A 23,816-nucleotide genomic window follows, 5' to 3' on the forward strand; every position below is an offset into this window, starting at 1 on the left:
TTAATAGGTTAATGCATGATTTAATACTAATCTAAATCTAAATGTAACTGGTAAGTTTTCAAATAACTGTGGTGGAGTAAAAAGTACAGTATTTTCCTCTGAGAGTACTGGAGTACAAGTATAAAATATTGCCAAAAATGGACAAGCTCAAGTAAAGTAAAGGTACTTCAAAATTGTAAAGGCATAGTATGTAACTTTGCCCTGTGTATACATACCAAAACAATAATGATTTCCCTCCATACCAGCAGTCATCAGACACTGGAGTAGTGTGGTGGTGCAACCAAAACAAACAGTGAAAACACAAGAACACAGCGAGAGGGCAGTGTGTTTAGTAAACTAGACCATACCCGGTGAAGGGCGCCCTTCATCATACCCGGTGAAGGGCGCGCGTCCCCTCGTATATATATAAAAATTTGCTATATAAAAGAGCAAAATAGGCTTGCTATTTTCTGTTGCCCTGCAGCAGGCTTGAGTATATTTTTGATGGCATTTTACACCACTAACAACATTAATCAGAGAATCACACGTCTTTGTCACAACTCGTGTTTTGTCTTTTTTAACCAACACAGTACAAAGTACTGGACACACAGATGACACACAGGTCATAGATGACTCAGGTCATAAACCTGGAAATACAGGAAAATAAACATTGTATTACCATATATTCATAGCATATATGATTCACAATTAAACAGCAGGTAATGTAGCACAGTCTATCACAGTAGAACCGAAATAGCAGAAAATGACTACAATACCCATGAGGCATTCTGAACCATGAGCCAACAACGCGTCGCCCCAGCTACCATTAAGTTACAGTGTCCAAGTTACAATACACAAAATACACCAAAATAATACTTTTCAATGGACTACTTGGGTAGCACTGATAATATTAACCACAGTAAGGTTCATAAAGTGTGTTGATGAAAAGTTTACATTGTTGATTAAGTCACGATGACGACGTTAGCATTAGCGTTAGCCGCATGCTAGCGCCAAACGTCCGTTAGCTTAGCATCACGCTAACGGCTCATAGTAACTTGGTTTGGCTAATAAACATTAATCCCAACTAACGCCAACACAGTAATGGATGTAAACATACACAGACATGCTTTGGACATTATTATCAGGTTGCATGTTGGTGGTATGGGGTTCGTTTGGTTTGGCCTCGTTTTCATAGACCTCGTTGCTTGTTTCTCTCGCGAAACCTGTGGCCATGTTTCCCATTGAACCCGGAAAAAAACCCTACGTCCGCTGCCACTACTGCTCCCGGTTTGGCTACAATGGGAAACATGGCCACAGGCTGACTAAATAAGCGATTTAAACGGGTAGTTTCGCTGGCGACCTAAAATATTATGCAGCCGACCAAACCTTACACATCCGTGCGGTTTAGAATCTACCATTAGTTTTGGGATACGATGTATACAAAAGGGTAAACAGCGGAGCCTTGGCGGACGTTCGCCCGATCCTGGAAGAGAACGACATAGAACCGTTCTTTATGGAGCTAATGTGCATCGTGTGTGGGGAAACAAATCTGGAGTGTTTACTTTCCACAGCAGAGAGTGGGCGGGGTCTATGGTGTAGAGTCGGTGTTGCCATGTCCGCCGATTGTAAGCGCTTTAGGGCCAATGTTGGTGTTATAGGGTTCGTTTGGTTTGGCCTCGTTTTCATAGACCTCGCTGCTTGTTTCTCTCGCGAAACCTGGCACACAACGACGCATGCGCAGTTTGATCAAGAGTCCACCCTACCACCAACCACTTACCACCAACCACCACCGTCACCGTGAGCTTACTAGAATTATAATAGGATGTACTTAGTTACATGGTATGGGCGGCAGCCTCCACAGGAGGGGTGGGTGGGTGGGTGTGTGGGTTGTGGGTTTAAATCCCTTCATGTGAGACACCGAAAGCTTCATTTCCCCTGCTCTTTTAATCTACACACGCAATTAGTCACTCTCTCACCATTCCATTCTTAATGGCCACAGTTCTGCCAGTGACTGTCTTCTACAATGAGAAAGTGACAGAGTGACTGTATGTCTGCCAGTAGGAACAGGCTCTGCATGCAAGGGGAGGATTTAACTTTATATTGAAAGATTCAAATGTAATGAAAGGACACACATGACTGAGCTTTTTTTTTTGTTCTGAATTAAACTCTCTCTTTTTTCCCCCCTTTTTTTTGAGCCGTGTCTGCAGCTGCTGCTTATTCCTACGCAAACGCTAACGTAGTTGTGGGTGTTTTATAGCAGTGGTTCCCAAACTTTTTTGTTCGTGACCCAAAAGAGAAATTTGATGTCTTCCCGGTAGCCAAACTAGTGACACGCAATCTAAAAGCTCACAGCTTGAGCTTGTAGATCTGCTATTTACACTACTTCAAAAGTGTATTTATTTTATTTTTTAATGGAATTTCTTAAATGCATTTCTTTATTTAAGACATTCTTTTGAAAAAAAAAATCTTTTTAATGAATAATTGTGATTAAAAAAAAACAAAAGACGAAATTGAAAATATTTTGTGAGATGTGTTGTGAGCTTGTAGATCAGCTACTTTTGTGTAACACTATATGACGAAAATAAAACGTTGAAATATGGAGATATGAGGTTTCTGCCCGACAGCAACGGAAAACAACATACATAACTGAATGATAGAAAAGGAAAAAAAGCTGGCACAATTTTTCACGTCTTCTACGTGTGCAAGGACAAAAAGGCTTATTATTGCCTATTTACAGTACAAACCTGGTCCAATTACCAGATGATTCTACTGAATCTACACCGCCATGTCTCGCAGGAACAATTTGTATATCCCCTCTGCTGTTGTTCCTTCCTATTTCTCAGTGATTATTTCAGAGATTATATGCCCAGAAGCCCTTCCTTTGCAATTATTTAGCAAATCCCTGTCTCATCCAAAACCATTTCCATAAACGTCACCGGCACAAAAATAAAAATAAAACTGTCTCTCGCCGCAGAGCGACACCCACCCACGTCAATTTTTATTCCCCTGTGACTCAGGCTGTGCCGGTGTCCATCCTTTAATAAGCAATGATAATTAGAGGAAAACTGTGTGAATGTTTGACCTAAGCTAATTAGAAAGTTTGCAGACTTGGCAGCCGGAATCATGCGTTGGGATAATGAATCATAAAATGGTTCATTACTGCGGCTCAGGGAACACTCTCAATCTCAATAAACTGCCCTCACAGACAAATCAAAAACCAGGACGCATACATTGCCTCATTTAGCTTGCCGAAAGGATCACAATAAAAAAAAAGGCGGGGAGAAAAAAAAAATCTTTTTCTAAATGGTTTCTATTGTTAAAGTGTCTCTCCTCCCTCGCCTTTCCCAATCCCATAATTCCTCTCTCCCGCGACGTGACTCTGTCCCGGCATGGCATCTGCCCGGCGCCCAGAGAGTTGCAGTTGTTTCTGATATCTTGGCGGTCAGTGGTGTACAAAATACTCAACGCCCAATACTTGAGTTAAATTATAGATACTCCTGGTCAAATATTATTCGACTGCAAATGAAAGTTGCTCTGTCAAATTTCTACTTTAGTTAAAGTGTTGGAGTATTTTCTTTTAAAAATACGTAACCAAAATACGTTTCAACCTATCTTCATATAATTGGTCCTCACTAATGAAGTTGTGTTCAATGCAAGTTTAGGAGTAGAGACCACCCTCTGCTTATCACGGCCAATCGTTCTCAATCGCTTCCCTATCTACCACACCTACCTTCACTCATTAGCCAATCCCCATTCACATACCCGATGGCTGTCAGCTCCTGAGACTACGCCCCCACCCTGCGTCTCGCCCTAGCTTGAGTTCCTCATTCCTTTTCCACATTCATCTCATTACGTTTCAATAAATCGTTAAACTTAAGTAGAGGTGTGGTCTCTTAGTGAAATGCTCATTATAACATGGTACCATTTCTGTCAACTCACTCGTCTCAGAGGAGGGCAGACAAGGTCATCCGTTTTTTTCTCCTTGGCATTTTCGATGCTCCCGATGTACACACTGTTAGGCGGAAGCATTTTGAAAATTGCGTGCGAGCCAAACAGTCCGTCCTCGAGAGACTAGAAAACGGTTATCTTCTTTCGCTTGCATATTTATAGCATTTTCTGGTCAAACGACCGCCTCTTCATGCTCTGAATTCTCAATGTGCACAAAATCAAAGCAAGCAGGCTCCCACTGCACAGTGCTAATGGACATCGTTTGCAATAATAATCAAACTCAAAGAGCACACGCGGAGCACAGTGGTGTTCACAGTGAGTGGATGCTCCTTGCATGTCCATGCAGTCAAACATACCGTAACACTACAGAATTTCACAACCATGTTGTCCTTGTATCACTGGTCTACAAGCTCACAACTCATTGCTATGTGACGCATTGTGAGCTTGCAGGTCGGCTATTTTTGAATCTTGAATCATTTTGAATAACACAAATCTTCTCTTATGGGAGACCCTTGCATAAAATTCAAGATGGGGGTCCACAGCGAAATACATATCAATCTGGACTCTATAGGTCCATTCATGTGGGGTTGTTTTATTCTCTGTGCCTCTCTCTGGCATATCCCCCCCAGGGTTATGCAGCCAGTCGACCCACTCACATTGCTGCTATACTCCACTGATCCCAAAACCCACGTCCAGACTGAGGATCCAGACCTCTCTGGACCTGGAGGAAAACAATCTGCCTATATTAGACACCTCACACGCCTCTAGCACTTTAATAGACTCCCAAAGGCCCCACGCTGGCTCCACGGGACTGCAGACGAACAACATATGGAACCTGATACCCCCGTCGTATGATGGTGTCGCATGCCAAAAATAGCCGATATACAACGTGTCGCGGATGCGACACGTTGTGAGCTTGTATATCGTCTATTTTCAGTGCGAGACACCATTGTACGAAAGAATTAGGCATAAGAATCTGCTCCCACCATCGCTCTGCCCGACAGGAATGATATCCTTGTTAATTTGCCTCATTTGCGACCTATTTAAACAGCACTGAACAGTGTCTCATGTATTTTTGCCAATGATAAGCGTTCAAGAAGGGCTCCGTACACTTATCATCTTCAGTAAGTTGACACTGTGACAAGACCTGCAAACTGTTTTCAAGTGGGCCAAACAAGACGAGCCGAGTGACAAGAGCTGAGAGCAGCACTGTGTGTGTGTGTGTGTGTGTGTGTGTGTGTGTGTGCGCGACGCAGAGTTTTCCCAATTTAAGTTTCGATGTCCTCACAAGTATAGCCATACAAACGTGTGTGTGTGTGTGTGTGTGTGTGTTGCTGTCAGGGCGAGACTAGGAGAACGTGCGGCCGGTGTCGCGTCACAAAAACAAATAACACACATCGATGCATTATTAACATCAGTTGTGTTATTTTTTAATTACTTACGCGTTAACCATTTCGAATTAACCTCATGCGTTAATGTGCTTTGACAGCCCTAACAGTCACAAGACATCTTCAAGATTTGAGTTCGGCCAACAACTGTGTACGCTGATCAACAGCCTCTAGAAAAAAGCACAGCACACATATTCATAATGGAGTTGGCACAAAACCCGTCAGTTTGGCAATCTTCAGCACAGCAGAACACGCAATGGGAGCTGATTGAACAACATCAATAGTGAAAGTATTCTACAGAGCAGAGCTAAAAAATAACACACATACACAACATCTTCCCACTGTACCACTCTAGTCTCTCCACCAGCTCAATCAGGAAGCCTTTTATTCTCTAAGTCATTCTTCAGAAAGGGGGGAAGCAGAACAGGCGACAGAATGGCTTGCATTTACAATGGGGCAGGACTTGATTGCTTTATTGTGAGGTGGCTGTGGCCTCTGACATTTCCTTCTGGACCAAGGGTGTCAGAAGCGGGATTTATACTTGGTTACGTGTCGGTATCGCGCATCGAAAATAGCCGATCGACAAGCTCACAACGCGTCGCACCGCGACGCGTTGTGAGCTTGTCGGTCGGCTATTTTCGCCGCGCGACACGATGCGCAACAAAGTATAAACGAAGCATTACTCTGATAAGATTGGTCCGGAGACCACAGCTGGCGGCACGCTGCCTGTGAAATAAAGACAGGTGCACGGCTAGACAATAACAGAGAGAGACAAAAGCACACATTGTGGGAAAATGTCTCGTCCGTCTGACGGAGAGAATTTCAGAGGTAGGTACGGACGTTTCTCTGTTGTCCTTTTTTTGCAGCGATGGGACTTGGATGAGATGCCTGCAGGTCAGCAGCATTGTGTCAGGCAGGAGGGACAACAAACCGCAACTTCTGTCATCTACAATCACGCTCCTGTACAACGGTGCTGGCTGATACTCCCAGCTGGATGAAAAGGTCAAGTCGAATCGAAAATAGCAGATCTGCAAGCTCACAATGCGCCATACGTGTTGTGAGCTTGTAGATCTGCAATTTTTGAATTGTCGAAGGTGTAAAATAGGGTTAAAGTGGTTAAATTTCAAGCCGGGCGAGACCTCCTCGGAGATGAGAAAAGGCTGGGAACGAGGCTAGTTAAACTTTGATGCTACATTTTTCTTTCTTTGGTGCTATATTAAGTCATTTTTCCGGGGACCCCGTCACAGGCGCCTGGGGCTCCCCAGAACCCACTTTCAGAACCCCTGCTATAGTCCATCTCAAATTTACCTAAGTGTTCTGTATGAAAAGGAGAAGGATGCTTATGGATACAAAATGACCACTAAGCCTTATTTAATAACATTTGCACAATATTTGTCTAATTATCACTGCTTATTACAAGACGGACATTGCGTCACAGGGGAATACATTGACGTGGGTGGTGTCTCTCTGCGGAGAGACAGGTTGTATTTTGCCAGTGACTGGGAAAAATGTGGAGGAAGAGGCATTCATTGCACAAATAAATGTCATCTGTTATTTTCACAGAGCGTCCAAGCCGTACCATGAAGTATGAATGAGCCATTTAGGATACTCATGAGGTTCAACATCAACGCTACAAGTTTCTTTATTTTCCTGTTTCCTGAATGCAAGGTCATTCATTCTTCCCTGAGACAGTGGAAAATGCACAAAATTCAACGTGGCCAATATCAAAACATACAAAATCAAGTGGAAGGGTTTAAAATATTTTGTGTAGTTCCACCTCTCCGTGTGTACCTTTGAGATAATTCAGTGAGCAGATTAAAATATATCAAATCATGTGGATCTTGGGATCCAAATGGGAACGCGAACAGTGTAGGTCCAATGTGGATCTCGGACTTCATGCGGCCAGCCTGACATCAGTCATCTATGACATATCTATGATGTATCTCTGTATGATTGTGATCACAGCCCAACTGACTTCCATTATACAATTATTATAGTTAAATATTTAAAAGGTTAAGTATAAAAGTATGAAACAAAACAGCATTTGTAAGAAAAACTAGCAGCATGCATACAAACCTTTTGCAAGATTACCTCCGGAAACACAGACACAGATACCCCACCCACACACACACTCACACACACACACTCAGACCCTCTCATAGAGACCTAGCCTCTAAAAATAATTGCTGTAAAAAAACAAACAAACACAGGGGTGTTGGCATGAGCCAACGCCAACGTGCAAGACCATAAGCGGCACGCAGTACAGTACTCACAGCCTTTGTAGATGTCTGTGGGGATCTGGACAGCACTGGAGTTGTAGTTGACCTTGTTCTTGAAGCTGGAGTCGTACACAAACTCCAGATCCAGCGAAAACGGATTCTCCATCAGGTTCTCCTCCTCTCCGTCTTCTGACTGCAGGGAACACAAACACACACGCACACACACGCACACACATACACGGATGAGCACACTTCATACAAAAAGTTGACAGACAAACAAGGTGAAAGACGCAGACCCAAGTCTCACCGCACTACTAGCAGCTAGCAGTCTTCTTTTAAAATCACTTCTAAAAATCTGCTCCAGGTTAACCCATTAAGACCTGGAACGCATCTGTGTGATTTGAGCTAAAAAAAACATTATTTTACATTTGGCTTTTCAAAAATAGCAGATGTACAAGCTCATAGCGCGGCACCGAGTGCTATTTTTGAAAAATCGTGAAAATGTGTGCAAATCTTTGAATATATATTGTTTTAAAGCGAACATTTTGAACTCAAATCTGTGCTTCTGGGGGTCCCTGGAACAAAATATTTTGACATGGGGGTCGGTGGCCAATTACAAATAAGTTTGCGGGTCCTTGACATGGAAAAGTTTGAGCACCACTGATATAGAAACATACGTTTTTTTAGAAAACTGTTGGGATTTAAAAGACATTTGTAGAATCAGCTTAATGGGTTAAGGGCTTTTTCATGGTTTTGCCTGTGTATCAGCAGTATTGTGTTATTAGCTTTTAATTGTGTTTGTTCTCTGTTATCCTCATTTTAATTATTTTACCCATTGATTTTATGTGCTTGTTCAATTCTCATGGTTATTATGCTGCTCTTTTACCTTATTCTGTAAAGCACTTTGTAACATGGTTTGGAAAAGCACTTTACAAATTCATTATCATTATCATTAAAACAGTGGTTCTCAAATTGTTCAATTTCAAGGACCGCCCATAACTCTGAGAGCGTACAAATGGAGTCAAACGGTTCCATTTATGCTCTCAGAGTTACAGAGCTGTAAGGGTCAGTTTAGAACCTGCTCAAGGAATGCTGAATCCCTAGGACCCCACTTTGAGAACCCCAGCACTAAAAATCTGCACTGAATTAGAATTCTAATGAAATGTTTGGATAGGGTTCAGAGCAGAAAACATCAATTACTCTGCCTCTTTTGTCTGCCTTCAGATATGGATTGCTCTCCCCAACCTGTCATCTCCAAACAACAGCGGGTATCAAAGCAGATGCCAGGCAGAGGGATTCAATTAGTAGCCTAAGATGATGGCTATCACTCACACACATGTAAGGTGCCATGCAAATTATCTCCCTGCCGATAACTAGCAAACCAGCTTCATCACTGCTGTGTTCTTCTACCACCCACTCAAATAGTGACCTCCTCCACCAGGCATAGAGGGGTATTTCGGCATAAATATATGTAATTTTCACTGGCATTTGGGCAAGTTTTTCTACTGTGTGTCGTCACTGTCCAAAAGGGTTACTTTTCAAGAAATGGGGAGAAAAATATAACCTGTGTTCCAGTGGATCCAATGTAGATATCATTTAGTCACAAGCTCTTGTTAATGATTTTCTTTCAATATAAAAACCACAGACAAACTTAACCACTTTCACTTCGGGCTACGCGGCCCTCACACCTACGTCGCACAGCCGATCCAACTGATATGCCATACATACTGTATATGGGCTCTGTGTATCAGTCCTTGTCCCTTTTATGCCCATACTGTATATGGAGATCCCTGATATCCATATATGGGCATCATGGGCATCGACAGTGTCGATAGAAAAGTCCCCCTCTGGCACAGATGACACTATCTGTTTCTATGAATGTTTAGGATGCCCACTAAGAGCCTGTAAGAGGAAATATAAACTCAAATGAAAGTAATCAGAAATGAAGCGACTATATCACACACAGATGAAAGCCCAGGAGGTCTTTTCAAGGTCATTTCTCTGCTAACTAACTGTTTCTCCACATCAGAGAAGTCCCACATCATTTGTCGTGCTTCTATCCTCCATTAGCACATAATTCATTTCGGGCTAATGCTGCAAATGCATTTGAAAAGTGTCAAGTGAAAGGACAAACATTTGAGAAAACAATAGCCTTTTATTTTAAACTGTATTAAAGACATTTTTGCCTAAACAAGTTTTTTCTGCCTGAAACAAAATTTGCAATCTTTACAAACAATAACTTTTGTTGAAATCACCATCATTGTTGAATGTGTATGCAGTTAAAAAGTGACATTTCTATGATCGCTACATCTGTAGCACTCCAATACACACATTTTGGAGCGGCGCAGGCTAATTGGATTTGACATGATAAAAACTGTTTGTTTTTTGGTTTGAGATTAAATCAAAACCCCATGTCCAGAGCAGAAATTGATTGATGGCCTGGCTTTAATTGACTATTAAATTGCAATTACAAGCTGTTGTCGGTACGAGCAGGGAAAACAGTTATGTTGATGTCCTATTGAGAAATCGTCACAATAAACAATACAAAAAGTAGTCAAAAGGACCGCTGCATGATACACCCTGCAAAGGCATCAATTAACACTAATTCATCATTTAGCATCCCTGCATCCCTAACATTGGTCAAGGCCTAAGTAGATGAATTTAGTCATTGCCATCCTCTCATGTTGGTATAGTCTGTCATCCATTACTGCAGTGGTTCTCAATCTTTTCTGGAAAATCTTGAAGGCGTTTGCAACCTCTTAACACGCCAGGCTTTCAGCTTTTTCAGAGGATGTTTATTATCAGTCAATTGTTTTCCGGCTTGGATCAATGGAACCAAAGTAGTATACTTCAAGTTTCAATTCATCTGTATCACAATGAAATACATTTGTCAAGATTTCAAAGAATGGGGTGCACGGTGGCGGCACGGTGGCGCAGTCGGTAGCACTGTCGCCTCCTGTGTGGAGTTTGCATGTTCTCCACGTGTTCCCTAGGGTAGGTACCCTCACAAAAACATGCAGTAATCCTGGTCACTATACTGCCTCCCCCTGGCCAGCTGGGGTGCCTGATGGAGGGGAAAGGAACTGGTTGGAATAACGTGTTCCTTCCACGCGCTACGTCCTACCAGGGAAACTCTCCCCTGTCAGGTGACAAGAAGGTCAGTTGGCTCTCATGCATTGAAGGAGGCATGAGCTCGGCCCTGGCCTCCCTAGGTTGGCAGAGGGAAGGTAGTGCCCAGGATTACATAGACAATTGCCACTGGGTGTAAAAAAAATGGGGTTACAAGATCGTGGGATAAAAATGTGGTAAAAAAAAGATTTCAAAGAACAAACACAATGTAATTTCTTTCACATTCTGAACACATGGCTCAGCCATGTGCAAACGACAGCGTTTGATCTCCAACACAACGCTGTTGCACTTAGTCACCCTGTGTACCTCTTTGTTTGATATCCTCTGAGGCCAAAAGATGCGGCAGATTTTCCTGAGGCATCGATTGTGGAAGGCATCGATCTTCTTCATATCACTTGTTGTGACTCGCCAGCATTCCGATCCATGCAACAGCACTGACTTAATTTGCTGTTGTAAAGTCGGATTTTAGTTCTTAGTGTGTACAGCTTAGACTTCCAGATGGATTGGAGCCTAACAAAAACACTGTGAGCCTCCCCTAGTCTTGCTGCGATGTCCTTTTGTGTTGTGTTTTCTTTACTGACAAGACTTCCCAGGTAGGTGAACTATTCGACATAGTCGAGAGTGTGCCCATTCACAGTGACTGGTGCATCTGGAGTGGCATTAATGCACATCACTTGTGTTTTAGCAGTGTTGATGTTCAAGCCTGTTTGTTCGGCAAACTTGTTAAGTATGTCAGTTTTCTCCTGCAGATGGGTAGGTTTTGAGGAGAGCACCAAGGTCATCGGCAAAGTCCAGGTCTTCTAATTGAGAAAACAGAGTCCACTGGATGCCCTGAGGTCTGTAGGCTGTTGTCTTCCTCATAACCCAGTTGATGGCCATCAGAACGATAATGGGGGACATGATACACCCCTGTCGTACACCAGACTCTACAGTGAGCCATTCGGATGGTTCTCCATTAACAAGGACACTGCATTCGAAGTGACAATAGAACAACCCGATGAAGTTGATGTACAGTGCGGTGTTCCATTCTATGCACTGCTCAATTATGTTTTTCAGAGCAAAGATCTGATCTGTGCATCCCCTCTCCCTCCTGAATCTTGCCTGTTCTTCTCTCAGGGTCTGATCAACAGCGGAATAAATTCTGCAAATTAGGATTCTGCAGAAGACTCTTAATGGAATCGACAGCAGTGTGATCCCCCGCCAGTTGTCACAGTTTTGGTGGTTTCCTTTATTGGGGATTTTGACAATCAGGCCCTTGTCCCAGTCATCAGGTATTGTTCCCTTCTCCCAGATGTTTCTGAAGAGGTCTGCGAGCACCTTGATGAGGTATGAAGGTCGGCTTTCAGCATCTCTGAATGTATAGAATCTATGCCGGCGGCTTTCCCACCCTTCATGGCTTTGATGGCAAGCTTTACCTCTTCATTAGGTGGGGGACTGGTGTCAATTTTGAGGACATGCTCTGCTGGGGGAGGGTTAGCAGGGTCATCTGGCGCCGGGCAGTTGAGTACCTCGCAAAAATGTTGAGCCCATCTCACAGTCTTCTCTTGCTCTGTTCTGAGGATGTTGCCATCCTTGTCTTTGACAGAGGCTGACTGGCTGGTGTACTTGTCACTGAGCATCTTTGTGATGTTGTAGACTGTACCCATCTCACCTCTTGCTGCACCTTGCTCAGCTTTAATTGCCATATCCTCTACAAAGGCCCTCTTGTCGCTTTTGGCACTCTTCTTCACCTGTCTGTCCTTTTCCTTGTAGGCTTCTTAGAAGCCTGGGTGATTTGGTGCACAGCATTTAGGCCTTAAGTTATTTCCATTCCTCTATTTTCATCCATGTGTCTGGGGTTAGCCATTCTTTGTTCTTCCTCCTTCTGTAGCCTAGGACTTTGGTGGCTGTGTCTACATACAGCTTTTTGATGGTAAACAGGGGTAGAGGTGGCACAGGGGTAAAGTTCCTGGCCATCACCCGCAGAGACCAGGGGTTTGAATCCTCCACGGTGCATCAGGCTTGGCTGGGCGCTACAACGTACACAAATGGCAGTGCTCGTGGGAGGAAAACCAGTAGTGATGGGTAGCTAGCGAGCGATTTGTTCAAAGTGATTCAGCCTTTAATCGTTCCTCGAGTCGTTCAGTTTCCTAAGCCTGGTGACGCGAGGTTCAGCCAGTCAGTGGCAAAATGCAACATTTTGAGTGCCTGAAGAGTCATCATCATTCGTCATTTCGTCATTGGGGCGGAACCGGAAGTACTGAAGGGTGAACAAATTATTTCAATTCATCTTTTTCGGGAACAGGAACGAAATGACTCTAGTCACTGAAATGAATGATAATTGCCATCACTAGAAACCAGGCAAGGAGGATGATCTCCGTCACCACTCTAGCGCCTCCTACAGAATGGTCAGGGTGTATGTTCTGCAGGGAAAGTAACTATGGAGAACAACGTGTTCCTCTGCGTGTGTTAAGCCTTCTCGTGAAACTCCTCACTGTCAGGTGAATAGAAGTGGCAAGCAACATCATGAGTATCCGAGTAGAAGTGGTTGTCAATATCGTCCTTAAGACCCACCTGTAGAGTTCAACAGTGACAGGACTATACACACGTGTTGACATCAAGATATGTAGTTTTGGAGTCAGGCTAAAGCACGCGTAATACATACTCCTTCCTATGTCCAAACGTTTCTTCGGAACTACAACTCTCAGAACCTTTCCTTGGAACCCGTGCACCTCCAGATGTCCCAACTCTCCGGACTATAGTTTGGAAAGCCTTTCCCAACAGGAAGATTTTCCGACATCGGAAGGAGTACGTATTGGCCTTAATTTGTCATACTTAAAAATCAAAATCAGTATAACAAGCCAGTTCTGGGCTGAAAAACAACACTTAAGTCAACAACTTGAACTTAATAGGCCAGCTAATCATTGTTGCTTCTTCTGAAGAACATTTTTAATGCCATATGCACCCTTCGCCTGACTCACTGTACTTTCACTCTCTAAATCATTAACATAATAATTATGGAAGTGATTCATGACTACTTCACAATTTAACTTCAATGACTCAATTTTTAAAAGGTCTCCTGCTCCCTCGGGCCCCAAGGTGCCTCCACCTCTTCACATAAAAACAATGTGTCTGCAGCAGCTAAAACATCCAGCAATCGTTGCATTTTGAGTGGAAACCTCATATGTGGGTGGGTGGGGGGGGGGGGGTGCAGTGGAAAACTTACGCCTCACGATCCGGGGGCTGCCAACGCATTTAACAGTTTCACTGCTTCTTCAGCAGCCATTGTTTCTAAAGTCAACATTAAGCCGGCGTTGATTTCAGGATACGAATACAAAAATAGCAAATATATCTATAAGCTCAAAATGCATATACCCATGCAGCTTGTTTTGAGCTTGTGGTTGGCTATTTTTGTGTGACACGGTTGAATAGGGATATCAAATATGGAGATAAGAGGTTTCTGGCCGACAGCAACGCAATGCAAAACTTTGCAAGTAAATGCATCAAGCCTTGGCTCATCAAGTCGTTTAAGTCAATACGTTATATTCCAATTGCAATACCATTAAAAGGAAAGGAATGTAATGAGATGCACTGTCTGCTAGCAGTGCTGTCAATTAAAGTAATGCTGCCGCTGAACGCCGGTGCATTAATGTAGCAGGAATCCAATGCTTACTTCATAAAATCACAAGGAGCCGGCTTCATAGCATTGATTAATTTATTATCAGGGGCGATGGCTTTAGCCCTGGATTAATGCTAGTTTAGCAGAGATCTACTGACATGGCTCCTTGAGACACTGCGGGGAATTGAGTTGGAGCAGATATACAATAATCAGCACTGCTGATCTCATTGGACTTAATTGGACTTGAGACATCTTTGGTACCAGATCGGTGGTTTTCAATGTGAGGGCTGCGGCCCCCGCTGGAGCCGCCAGGAGGGGTACTATTGGGAAGAGGAAAAGTACATTTTTTAAAATCATAAAAAAATATTTTAGAGAAATGTTTTCATTTCAATTCAAATTCAATTCATAAGATTATTGTGCCAGTTTAACTGCTTTCAACCGGGTGTCCCTATTTTGCGCACGTCATTGATTTGATGAATTATAAACAAAAGAAAAAGTCAACGAAGTCAACAAGCAAAAATAGTTACAAGGCAGCTAGCTACAGTACAAGGTTGAGCTGTGAGTTATTCTGATTGGCTTAGGGATGTGTCAGTAGCAGAGATTGGCTAGTTTTTCCTTCATGTCAGACACATGAAGCTGTTTGTTTGTGTCTTAGCCAGTCATTCTAGTCAGGGAGTCAGGGACGCATTTTTTTTCTAAAAGAGCCCAATCATAATTAACCAAGGCAGCTTCTAATTAGGATCTAAATAAATCCACGCAGGAAAGACTGATTGGTTCATTTTCTTCAGCCATCCACCACCTGTTTTGCTCGATTCATTAACCAATTTGTTAATTTTATCTCCCCATTCTCAAGGTTTAATTAAAGGTTGAAGAGGCCAGGGATGACATTTTGAAGACTCTTTCATTCCCCACCTTCACCCAAGCAGGGCCCACTCCACATCACTTATGAGCTTATGGCCCTCCGAGAAACAGAGCAGAGAAACGAGCGAGAGAGAGAGAGAGAGAGAGCGAGAGAGAGAGAGAGATTGTGTGTGTGTGTGTGTGTGTGTGTGTGTGTGTGTGTGTGTGTGTGTGTGTGTGTGAGAGAGAGAGAGAGAGTGAGAGTGAGAGCTATAGCTACTTTCTTAACCACTTCAGCCCACACAAGAAGAAGATAGACCTATTAATGCCGTGGGAAATTCAGTTTCGGCTTCACCCATCTGATGGCTGCTCAGAGCCACTCCTCGTGGTTTCTGATTACCAGACGGTCTACCCACTAAGCTTTGGCCACTATTTTTGAAAAATCTTTTTAAAACATAAAATTATTTTGAAATGTATACATACGAGACCCGTCGAAAGAGAGAGTTAGGACACTTTTTGATCTCATCATCATGTGGTTCATCAACAGTCATCTGTTTGCATGGTGTCTATATAGCAAGGTGCATAGGCAATATTCATTGGCAGCAGGTCTGAATAATTACCTTTGTAGCTTATTTCATCCCTTTTACCAAATTATGTACAGCACCAATATTTAGGGCTAGGCTAACGTACAGAGTAACTCAACTGGACTTATTATTCTGACATGCAAGTAGATAACTTAAACAATGTTAGAGATATATTGACAATGTTAAGAAAAACATACAATAGTTCTGAAAAAGTTCATTATAGGAAACAGAATAGAGAAGGTTAGTTAAAGTAGGACAGTAAAGCCTAATTTATGCTCCGTCGCACTATGGTGTCGCGCGCCGAAGATAGCCGACCTACGCGTTGTGAGCTTGTAGGCCGGCTACTTTCAACACGCGACAACGTCGTACGCCGAAGTATGAAGCGGGCTTAAGGAACCATGCACTCACCTTTCTTTTTAACCCGTGTTTATCTTACCATCTCCTCAGTAGGATATCAGCAGGACTAATGGGTCATTCATACTTCATGGTATGACTGTGTCACTCGCCATAAAATACCAGATTTCCAAGTGTAAAAAAGTGACACTCGATAATCAGCTACTTTTGGCAAAGCGACACGGCCATTGCGATGAAGTATAAAGTAGGCCTTCAGATCATCAGAGTCAAGAGGTCTGAAAAGCGTGTCTATATTAGGGTGCTCATCGAAGCGCCGCTCGTGCGTCAGAGAACCTCACAGTGCCGTTAGGGGTGGGGTGGGTGTGACCTTAGTGTGACCTCTATGGCTGTCTTTGGGTGGGTTGTGGGGCTGTCTGTGCGCGGGTCAGAGGGTGTGTCGGGGGCCCCGGCCCTTGCCGTGCCATGTTAATGATGACCGATGCTCTCCAATTAGACGTGCTGACAGGCCCTAAAGCGCCGTGTCATTAATCACAGGAGTGGCGTGCAACAAAGAGAAAATCACACCGTGATTTATTGCTCCTCTGCTTCTCTCTCTCCCTATATCTCTCTCTGTGTGTCTCGCTCTCTCTCTCGCACACGCACACGCGCACACACACACACACACACACACACACACACACACACACACACACACACACACACACACACACACACACACACACACTTACTTTCAACCTTTTGTGCTTTGGTGATCTGGGGAATTCTCGCAGTCCCTCTGTGATAGCTAATCAATCAGTGGGGCTAGGGGACTCGCGAGCTTGTGACCTATCGCTGAGGAAAGAACTGCAGGCGTTACGGCCAGACCAGTGACACACCGGTTAGACAACCATTACCCAAAACACCAATTTACCTGCAGGGGCCTTTTGCTGGAGAGAGAGGTTGGAACCCCCAGTCCTAGCGTCGAATCGATGACGTCCTTTTCAAAGTCATTGCATATCTCTTGCATGTAAATATGAATGACACCCGTTGGCACGAATGGCATCTTGGCTGGCATAAGAGGGTTTACTCAGCCCTCGCTGAGGTCCACAATGATCACTGTTATTTGAGGTCGGGGGACACTGGGAGGGATGCGTAGGGTTGGGTTTGGGGGGGGGGGGGGGGGCTCCGGGGTGCTGTCACATGCACAACACCGGCCCCTTATAGGCGATTTATACGTCGTTGTACGATGGAGTCGCCACACCGGCTGCGTCGTACGGCGGAGTATAAATAAACAGGTTGGTACACTTGTCAGACAGATTCACTGTAAAGTGGTGTCACCTCACTAACAGACATAGACAGCCCGGGGGGGGGGGGGTGCCTCAGACTGGAGGGGGGCGACACATAAACACCGTGGAGGGCGAGGAGGGGGGGGGGGGGGGGGGGGGGTGGAGGGGTGCTGGAGGGTGGATGAGGGGGTGCAGGGAAACAGGGTGACAGGGCAAGTGAAAGGATTACTGGGTTAGACTAGAGGTACAGGTATACAGGGAAAGGGTTGGAGAAGGGGGGTGCGGACGGGTTTGGGGGTGGTGGGGGGTGGTGGGGGAGGTGGGCAGACTGGGCACAGGCCATAAACCGTACTCACAGAATAGTCCGAATCCTTTTTTGAATCGTAGTATGAAATGTCACTCTCCTGCGCAGAAAAGAAAAAGTGGAAAAAAGAAACAGGTGAGGACAGAAAGATATAGCAGAGAAGTCTATATCCCCCGTACAGATATAGCAGAGAAGTCTATATCCCCCATAAAGATATAGCAGAGAGCCTATATCCCCTGTAAAGATATAGCAGAGAAGTCTATATCCCCGTAAAGATATAGCAGAGTCTATATCCCCCATAAAGATATAGCATAAAGTCTATATCCCCTGTAAAGATATAGCATAGAGTCTATATCCCCTGTAAAGATATAGCATAGAGTCTATATCCCTTGTAAAGATATAGCAGAGAGCCTATATCCCCTGTAAAGATATAGCAGAGAGCCTATATCCCCTGTAAAGAAGAAGCGACTCCTCTCTCTCCATTTGGCGATGGTGATTGGTGGGAAGAAGAAGCTAGAGAGAGTCATCATGGTTATATTCACTCACACCATTTCAGCATGAGAATATAATCAGCATCACAGAACACACAGTGGCAGTAGTGTGATGTGCAAAGAGTATAGAATGGAAGTAGGTCATGAAGGTAGGTGAGCAGATCTCTGTTGTTGAGAGAATTAAAAAAAGAAAATGCCATGTCATTATTCGAGATAATGATTTCTTTGGCTAAGATAATGTGCAATGTGCAGTGGTGGACCAAGTACTCGAGTCAAAGTATAGCTACTCCTGGACTGGTCAAATGTAATTGGAGTACTTGCTTTTAAAAATACTTAGGTATTCAAAAGCAAAACAAAATTCAGATTATCCCAGAAAAAAAAATCAATGATAGTTAAAATAGCAGATCTACAACCACCTTGAAGATCTACTATTTTCACTATTTGAAATAGGGCTTAATTCAAAATGTACAATATTTGTCTTTGAAAGGTACAGTACTGTACCTTTGTACTGTAGTGGAGTGAGCCACTACAAAATACAAATACAAGTAAAGTACATTATGCTCAAAAAAAGTACAGTACTCAAGTAAATGTATTTCGTTACCGTCCACCACTGGCAATGTGTCACGTGTTCAAGTCCCGTGTTCGGAACACGGTGGTCACATTGTGGTTTGTCTGTGTGGTGGGGTGGGGTGAGGTGGGGTGGGGGGTCGAGGAATGTATGTAGTGGTGTGTCCGTGCGTGTGTGTCCGTGCGTGTGTGTGTGTGTGTGTGTGTGTGTGTGTGTGTGTGTGTGTGTGTGTGTGTGTGTGTGTGTGTGTGTGTGTGTGTGTGTGTGTGTGTGTGTGTTTGTGTGTGTGTGTGTGTGTGGGGGGGGGGGGCACGGCGGCGATAACGTGTTCAGATGTAGCATGGAGGAAAAAAAGTAATGAGAAGAGAATAAAGTGGAAAGCGCTGCTCTCCCTGGGAGTCCTAACAGCCTCAGCTGGCAGTGATGAGTCATAGTAAACAGCATAGTAAACAGGGGGGGGAGGCAAAGGGAGAGGCAATGAAACCACAACAAGATGAGCGCCGTGATGCTGCACTGCCTCATTGGCCCCAGTAACCAAACGCATTGGTCCACAGCCGAGCACAGACCCCCTTCCTACTACCTGCAAATGCTAATGTCTCTAGTCTAAAATAACATGTACACAGGCACCTGCATATGATGCTAATGTCTCTAAAAGAACATGCACACTCCGGCATATGACGCCAATGTATCTAAAAGAACATGTACACACCTGCAAATGACGCTAATGTATCTAAAAGAACATGTACACACCTGCATATGACGCCAATGTCTGTCTCTAAAAGTACACACCTGCGAATGACGCTAATGTATCTAAAAGAACATGTACAAACCTGCAAATGACGCTAATGTATCTAAAAGAACATGTACACACCTGCATATGACGGTAATGTATCTTAAAGAACATGTACACACCTGCATATGACGCTAATGTATTTTAAAGAACATGTACACACCTGCACATGATGCTAATGTCTCTAAAACAACATGTACACACCTGCATACAACGTTTGAAGTCGATCGGAAGGACGGTTCTCGAGATACGTGAACTACAGACGGACATGCATACATACGTACATAGAGTTTGCGCATTTATTGTAAGATTAAAGCTATATTATCATTAAAGTCTATATTATCATTAACAAGTGTTTTTCAATAGCCTCACGGGCGGCCCACCAGTGGGGCCCCCGCCCACAGGTTGGGAATCGCCTGCCTTAACCTCCCCCGTCCTCCTGTTCTCCTCTGGGCTGGCGTCTTTATCTCCGGTGGAGGGGAGCGTGAGGGCAGGCCGGGGCCGGTGGCTGCATGCGGGCGGCCAGCAGCGGCCGTGGGGCCCGCCTCATTATCATGAGGAGGAGGCTGGCTAAAAGGACACACTCTCAAGGGCAACCCGAGTGTCTGAAATCTGCCTCTCTCTGCATAGGAGCTGTAGTGGACATCGTCGCCGCTGTCCTGCGGAAACCTCATATGTCCCGAAATGTAACTTTTTCAGGTAATGGGGAAATGGGGGAAAAAATAACCTGTGTTCCAACTGGTCCGATGTAGTTATGTAGAGCAGTGGTTCCCAAACGGTTGGTCGGGCCCAGATGATTAGCTTAATGTGCAATATTTGTTTTCTCACTCAACAGTAAACAACATATAGTAGTATATACAGGGTATCTGCACATTTCTAAAGTGACAATTTAATTACTTTTAAGACCTTTTCGATACCAAATTGGCCAAATTGTCAAATATTCCGTAAGAAAAAGGCGATCTACAAGCTCACCACAAGCTCACAACGCCTTGCAGTGCGAGGTGTTGCGAGCTTGTAGTTCGGCTATTTTTACAATATTCATCTGTGGAACCGAGTCAAACTAAATGTACTGTAATACCTACAATTGTGTTTGTTCAAGTTCAAGTTTTTTTTTTGGGGGGGTCGCAGCCTGAAAAGTTTGGGAACCCTTGATGTGGAGGGCAGCAATAGCTGCTGCTGCTTGAAAATCGGAAGGTTCCCGGGTTCGATCCCGAGCTCTCCCTGTGTTACTGTCGAAGTGTCCTTGAGCAAGACACGGAACCCCTAACTGCTATGGTTGCAAGGTTTCCTCTGCCGTCGGTGTGTAAATGTGTGTGTGTGAATGGGTGAATGTAATGCACAGTGCTTTGGATAAAGGGGCTACAGTATATAAATGTACCATTTAGTCACAATAAGCTTTTGTTGATACTTTTCATTGATTAAAATCCCACACTTAAGTACTTCCACAATTTCTTATTTCACGAATAGTTGAAACCGCCGATCTACAGGTTCTGCTTGAGCTTGTGGATTGATTGAAACAAGTTGAAAAGTTGAAAACCGGGAGATATGAGGTTTCCGACAGCGACGTCACGCTTTGATGGAGGGGAGAGGGGTCAGAATAATGTGGTTCAGTGGACTGCTCTGGGTTAAGACGGTGGAGAGGAGGAATACAGGCTGAGGCTCGGGGCAATGTGGAGGAGAGGAGAGGAGAGGAGAGGAGAGGAGAGGAGAGGAGAGGAGAGGAGAGGAGAGGAGAGGAGAGGAGAGGAGAGGAGAGGAGAGGAGAAGAGAGGAGAGGAGAGGAGAGGAGAGGAGAAGAGAGGAGAGGAGAGGAGAGGAGAGGAGAGGAGAGGAGAGGAGAGGAGAGGAGAGGAGAGGAGAGGAGAGGAGAGGAGAGGAGAGGAGAGGAGAGGAGAGGAGAGGAGAGGAGAGGAGAGGAGAGGAGAGGAGAGGAGAGGAGAGGAGAGGAGAGGAGAGGAGAGGAGAGGAGAGGAGAGGAGAGGAGAGGAGAGGAGAGGAGAAGTGGCGGCAGCAGCGGTTGGTGGTGGCGATGCTGGTGTTGGGCGCAGTAGGGAGGGAGGGCACTGCCAGGGCTAAAAATAGCTTGGTCTCTGCAGAGCCGAGAGAGAGAGAAAGAGAGAGGGGGGCAGACGGAGAGGGAGGTAGAGAAAAAGAGAGAGAAGGGGGGAGAGAGAGAGAAGGGAAAGAAAGAGGTAGACGGAGAGGGAGAGAGAGAGAGAGAGAGAGAGAGAGAGAGAGAGAGAGAGAGAGAGAGAGGGAGGGACAGAGAGAGGCAGAGAGAGAGAGAGAGAGAGAGAGAGGGAGGGAGGGACAGAGGGAGGGACAGAGAGAGAGAGAGAGAGAGATAGAGAGAAAGAGGGAGACGTAGAGGGAGGGAGAGATGGAGATAGTGAGAGAGGTAGAGCCAAAGCTGTGCTGTTGTGTTGTGCCAGTGATGCTGACAGCAGGATTGAGGCAGATCCCAGGTCTGTTACTACTGGTCCCGTTGCCACGACCACAGTTTAGTCTCCCCATGGTGGCACTGCCATGCACTTATCACACACTAGCAGCTTCTGTAAATAAACCCTCCATTCCTCCGTCCCTGGTGGGGGGGTTTTGTACGCGAGGGTCCAGTGAGTTCATACGTCAAACTGATTTGTTGTTGCCCGCACCCCGGCTCGTTTGGGCGATGTGGATTGCATGTTGGTAAGAACACGACCTCACAGTGTACTTACACATATTCTACGGTACACACCGCCTGCACGCTTATGAACCGTTGCTCCTAAGCACTGACCCCAACCCATCTCACCCTTACAAACACACAGACGCATATATGTGTTTGTATTATTACTATTCTTGTGGGGACATCAACATTTTAGGACGCCATTGGAAGTAGCTGAAAAAGGCCGACAAATTGCTTGTAAATCTGCATTTTTTTCAGTGTGCGACTTACGTATAAAATAGGGAAAACTCTAACCCCAAACTAGAAACTTGACCTATAATTATGGGGACATTTGGCACACACACACAGACACACACACTCGTGTACACACACACACACACTCGTGTACATAGGTACAGATGTGGATGACCCTCGCAGCTGCCCTCAGCCAGCGTGGCCATCTGCTGTGGGTGGTCACAGGTCAGGACGGGTCTGGGGGTCTGGGTTAAACACACGGATAAAACATCCGTGCATTAGCCGGCAAACACGCCAACGCACGTGTAAGCTCGCACCTACACGTATACTGCATGCAAGCACACATACGTACTTGTACTGTACTGTGTAGCATACAAAGACAGACGCACGCATGCACGCGCGCATGCACACGCACACGCACGCACACACACACACACACACACACACACACACACACACACACACACACACACACACACACACACACACACACACACACACACACACACACACACACACACACACACACACACACACACACACACACACACACACACACACACACACACGCACACACACTCAGTCCCCACCAACACAAAGTTGTATCAGTAAATTAAATCTAGCTGAGTGGAGACAAAGCACTAAGGTCAGGTGATCATCTCCTGCCCCTCCTCTATGTCTGTGTCTCTCTGTTGGTCTCTTAACCTCCTTATATCACCTCCCTCTCCCCAGACTCTCCTCCCTTCTCTCCGCCCTGCCTTACTTTCATCTCTGACTATGTCTCCTCCCTTCTCTCCGCTCTGCCGTTACTTTCATCTCCAACCATGTCTCCTCCCTTCTCTCTGCCCTGCCTTATCTTTAGCTCTTCTCTTCTGCCAGTGAAGTACAAAGTACAATTATTGAGTATTTCCATGTCTTGATACTTCTATTCCATTGCACCTCAGAGGCAAGCTTGGCCGCTTTAGTTACTAGTTACAGTACATTGCAGATTTAGACTATTAATAATAATCAAAGGTCTTTAGAAAATAGCAGATCTACAAGCTCACAATAAGCGAGCTTGTAGATCTGCTATTTTTTAATAGCTGAAGCTTAAGTATGGCTTAAGTGGTCAATGATCAATATAGTCTAATAACAATGATGAATTCTGGAATAACATTCTTCATAATCTGTACTTTTGCTTTGGCTACATTAAGTTTATTTTGAGGCAAATAACTTTTGTACTTTGACTAGTAGTTCACCTAAATAATGACGTATTTTCTATCAATTACACACCCCATGAAGCATTTAATTCATGGAGATTTATTCGTTTTTGTCCCATTCCTAAGCCAATAATTTGATGACCGGCGGAAAGATGCTAATGTAAAGAGTCTCCTTTGAGTCTCCTACCGGAAAGACCGCCTGTCATCTTAACTTTTACTTGTAAAGTATTTTACATGGTGGAATTACTACTTTCACTCAAGTCC

The 23,816-nt window shown here is 44.5% G+C and overlaps 1 protein-coding gene across 2 annotated transcripts in view; it reads right to left on the reverse strand.

Moving 5' to 3' along the window:
• The window catches only part of cacna2d2a (calcium channel, voltage-dependent, alpha 2/delta subunit 2a), a 278,517-nt gene that overhangs the window by 97,088 nt on the left and 157,613 nt on the right, over window positions 1-23,816 (reverse strand). For both annotated transcript variants that reach the window (XM_084061443.1, XM_084061442.1), the window contains exons 5-6: window positions 17,661-17,708; window positions 7,589-7,727 (exon numbers count right to left, since the gene is read on the reverse strand). In XM_084061443.1, the coding sequence (XP_083917569.1) occupies window positions 7,589-7,727; window positions 17,661-17,708 (187 nt within the window). The remainder of the gene's footprint in view (window positions 1-7,588; window positions 7,728-17,660; window positions 17,709-23,816) is intronic.

This window comes from Gymnoscopelus microlampas (assembly GCF_963454915.1).
Source record: "Gymnoscopelus microlampas genome assembly, chromosome: 7".
Lineage (NCBI taxonomy): Eukaryota > Metazoa > Chordata > Actinopteri > Myctophiformes > Myctophidae > Gymnoscopelus > Gymnoscopelus microlampas.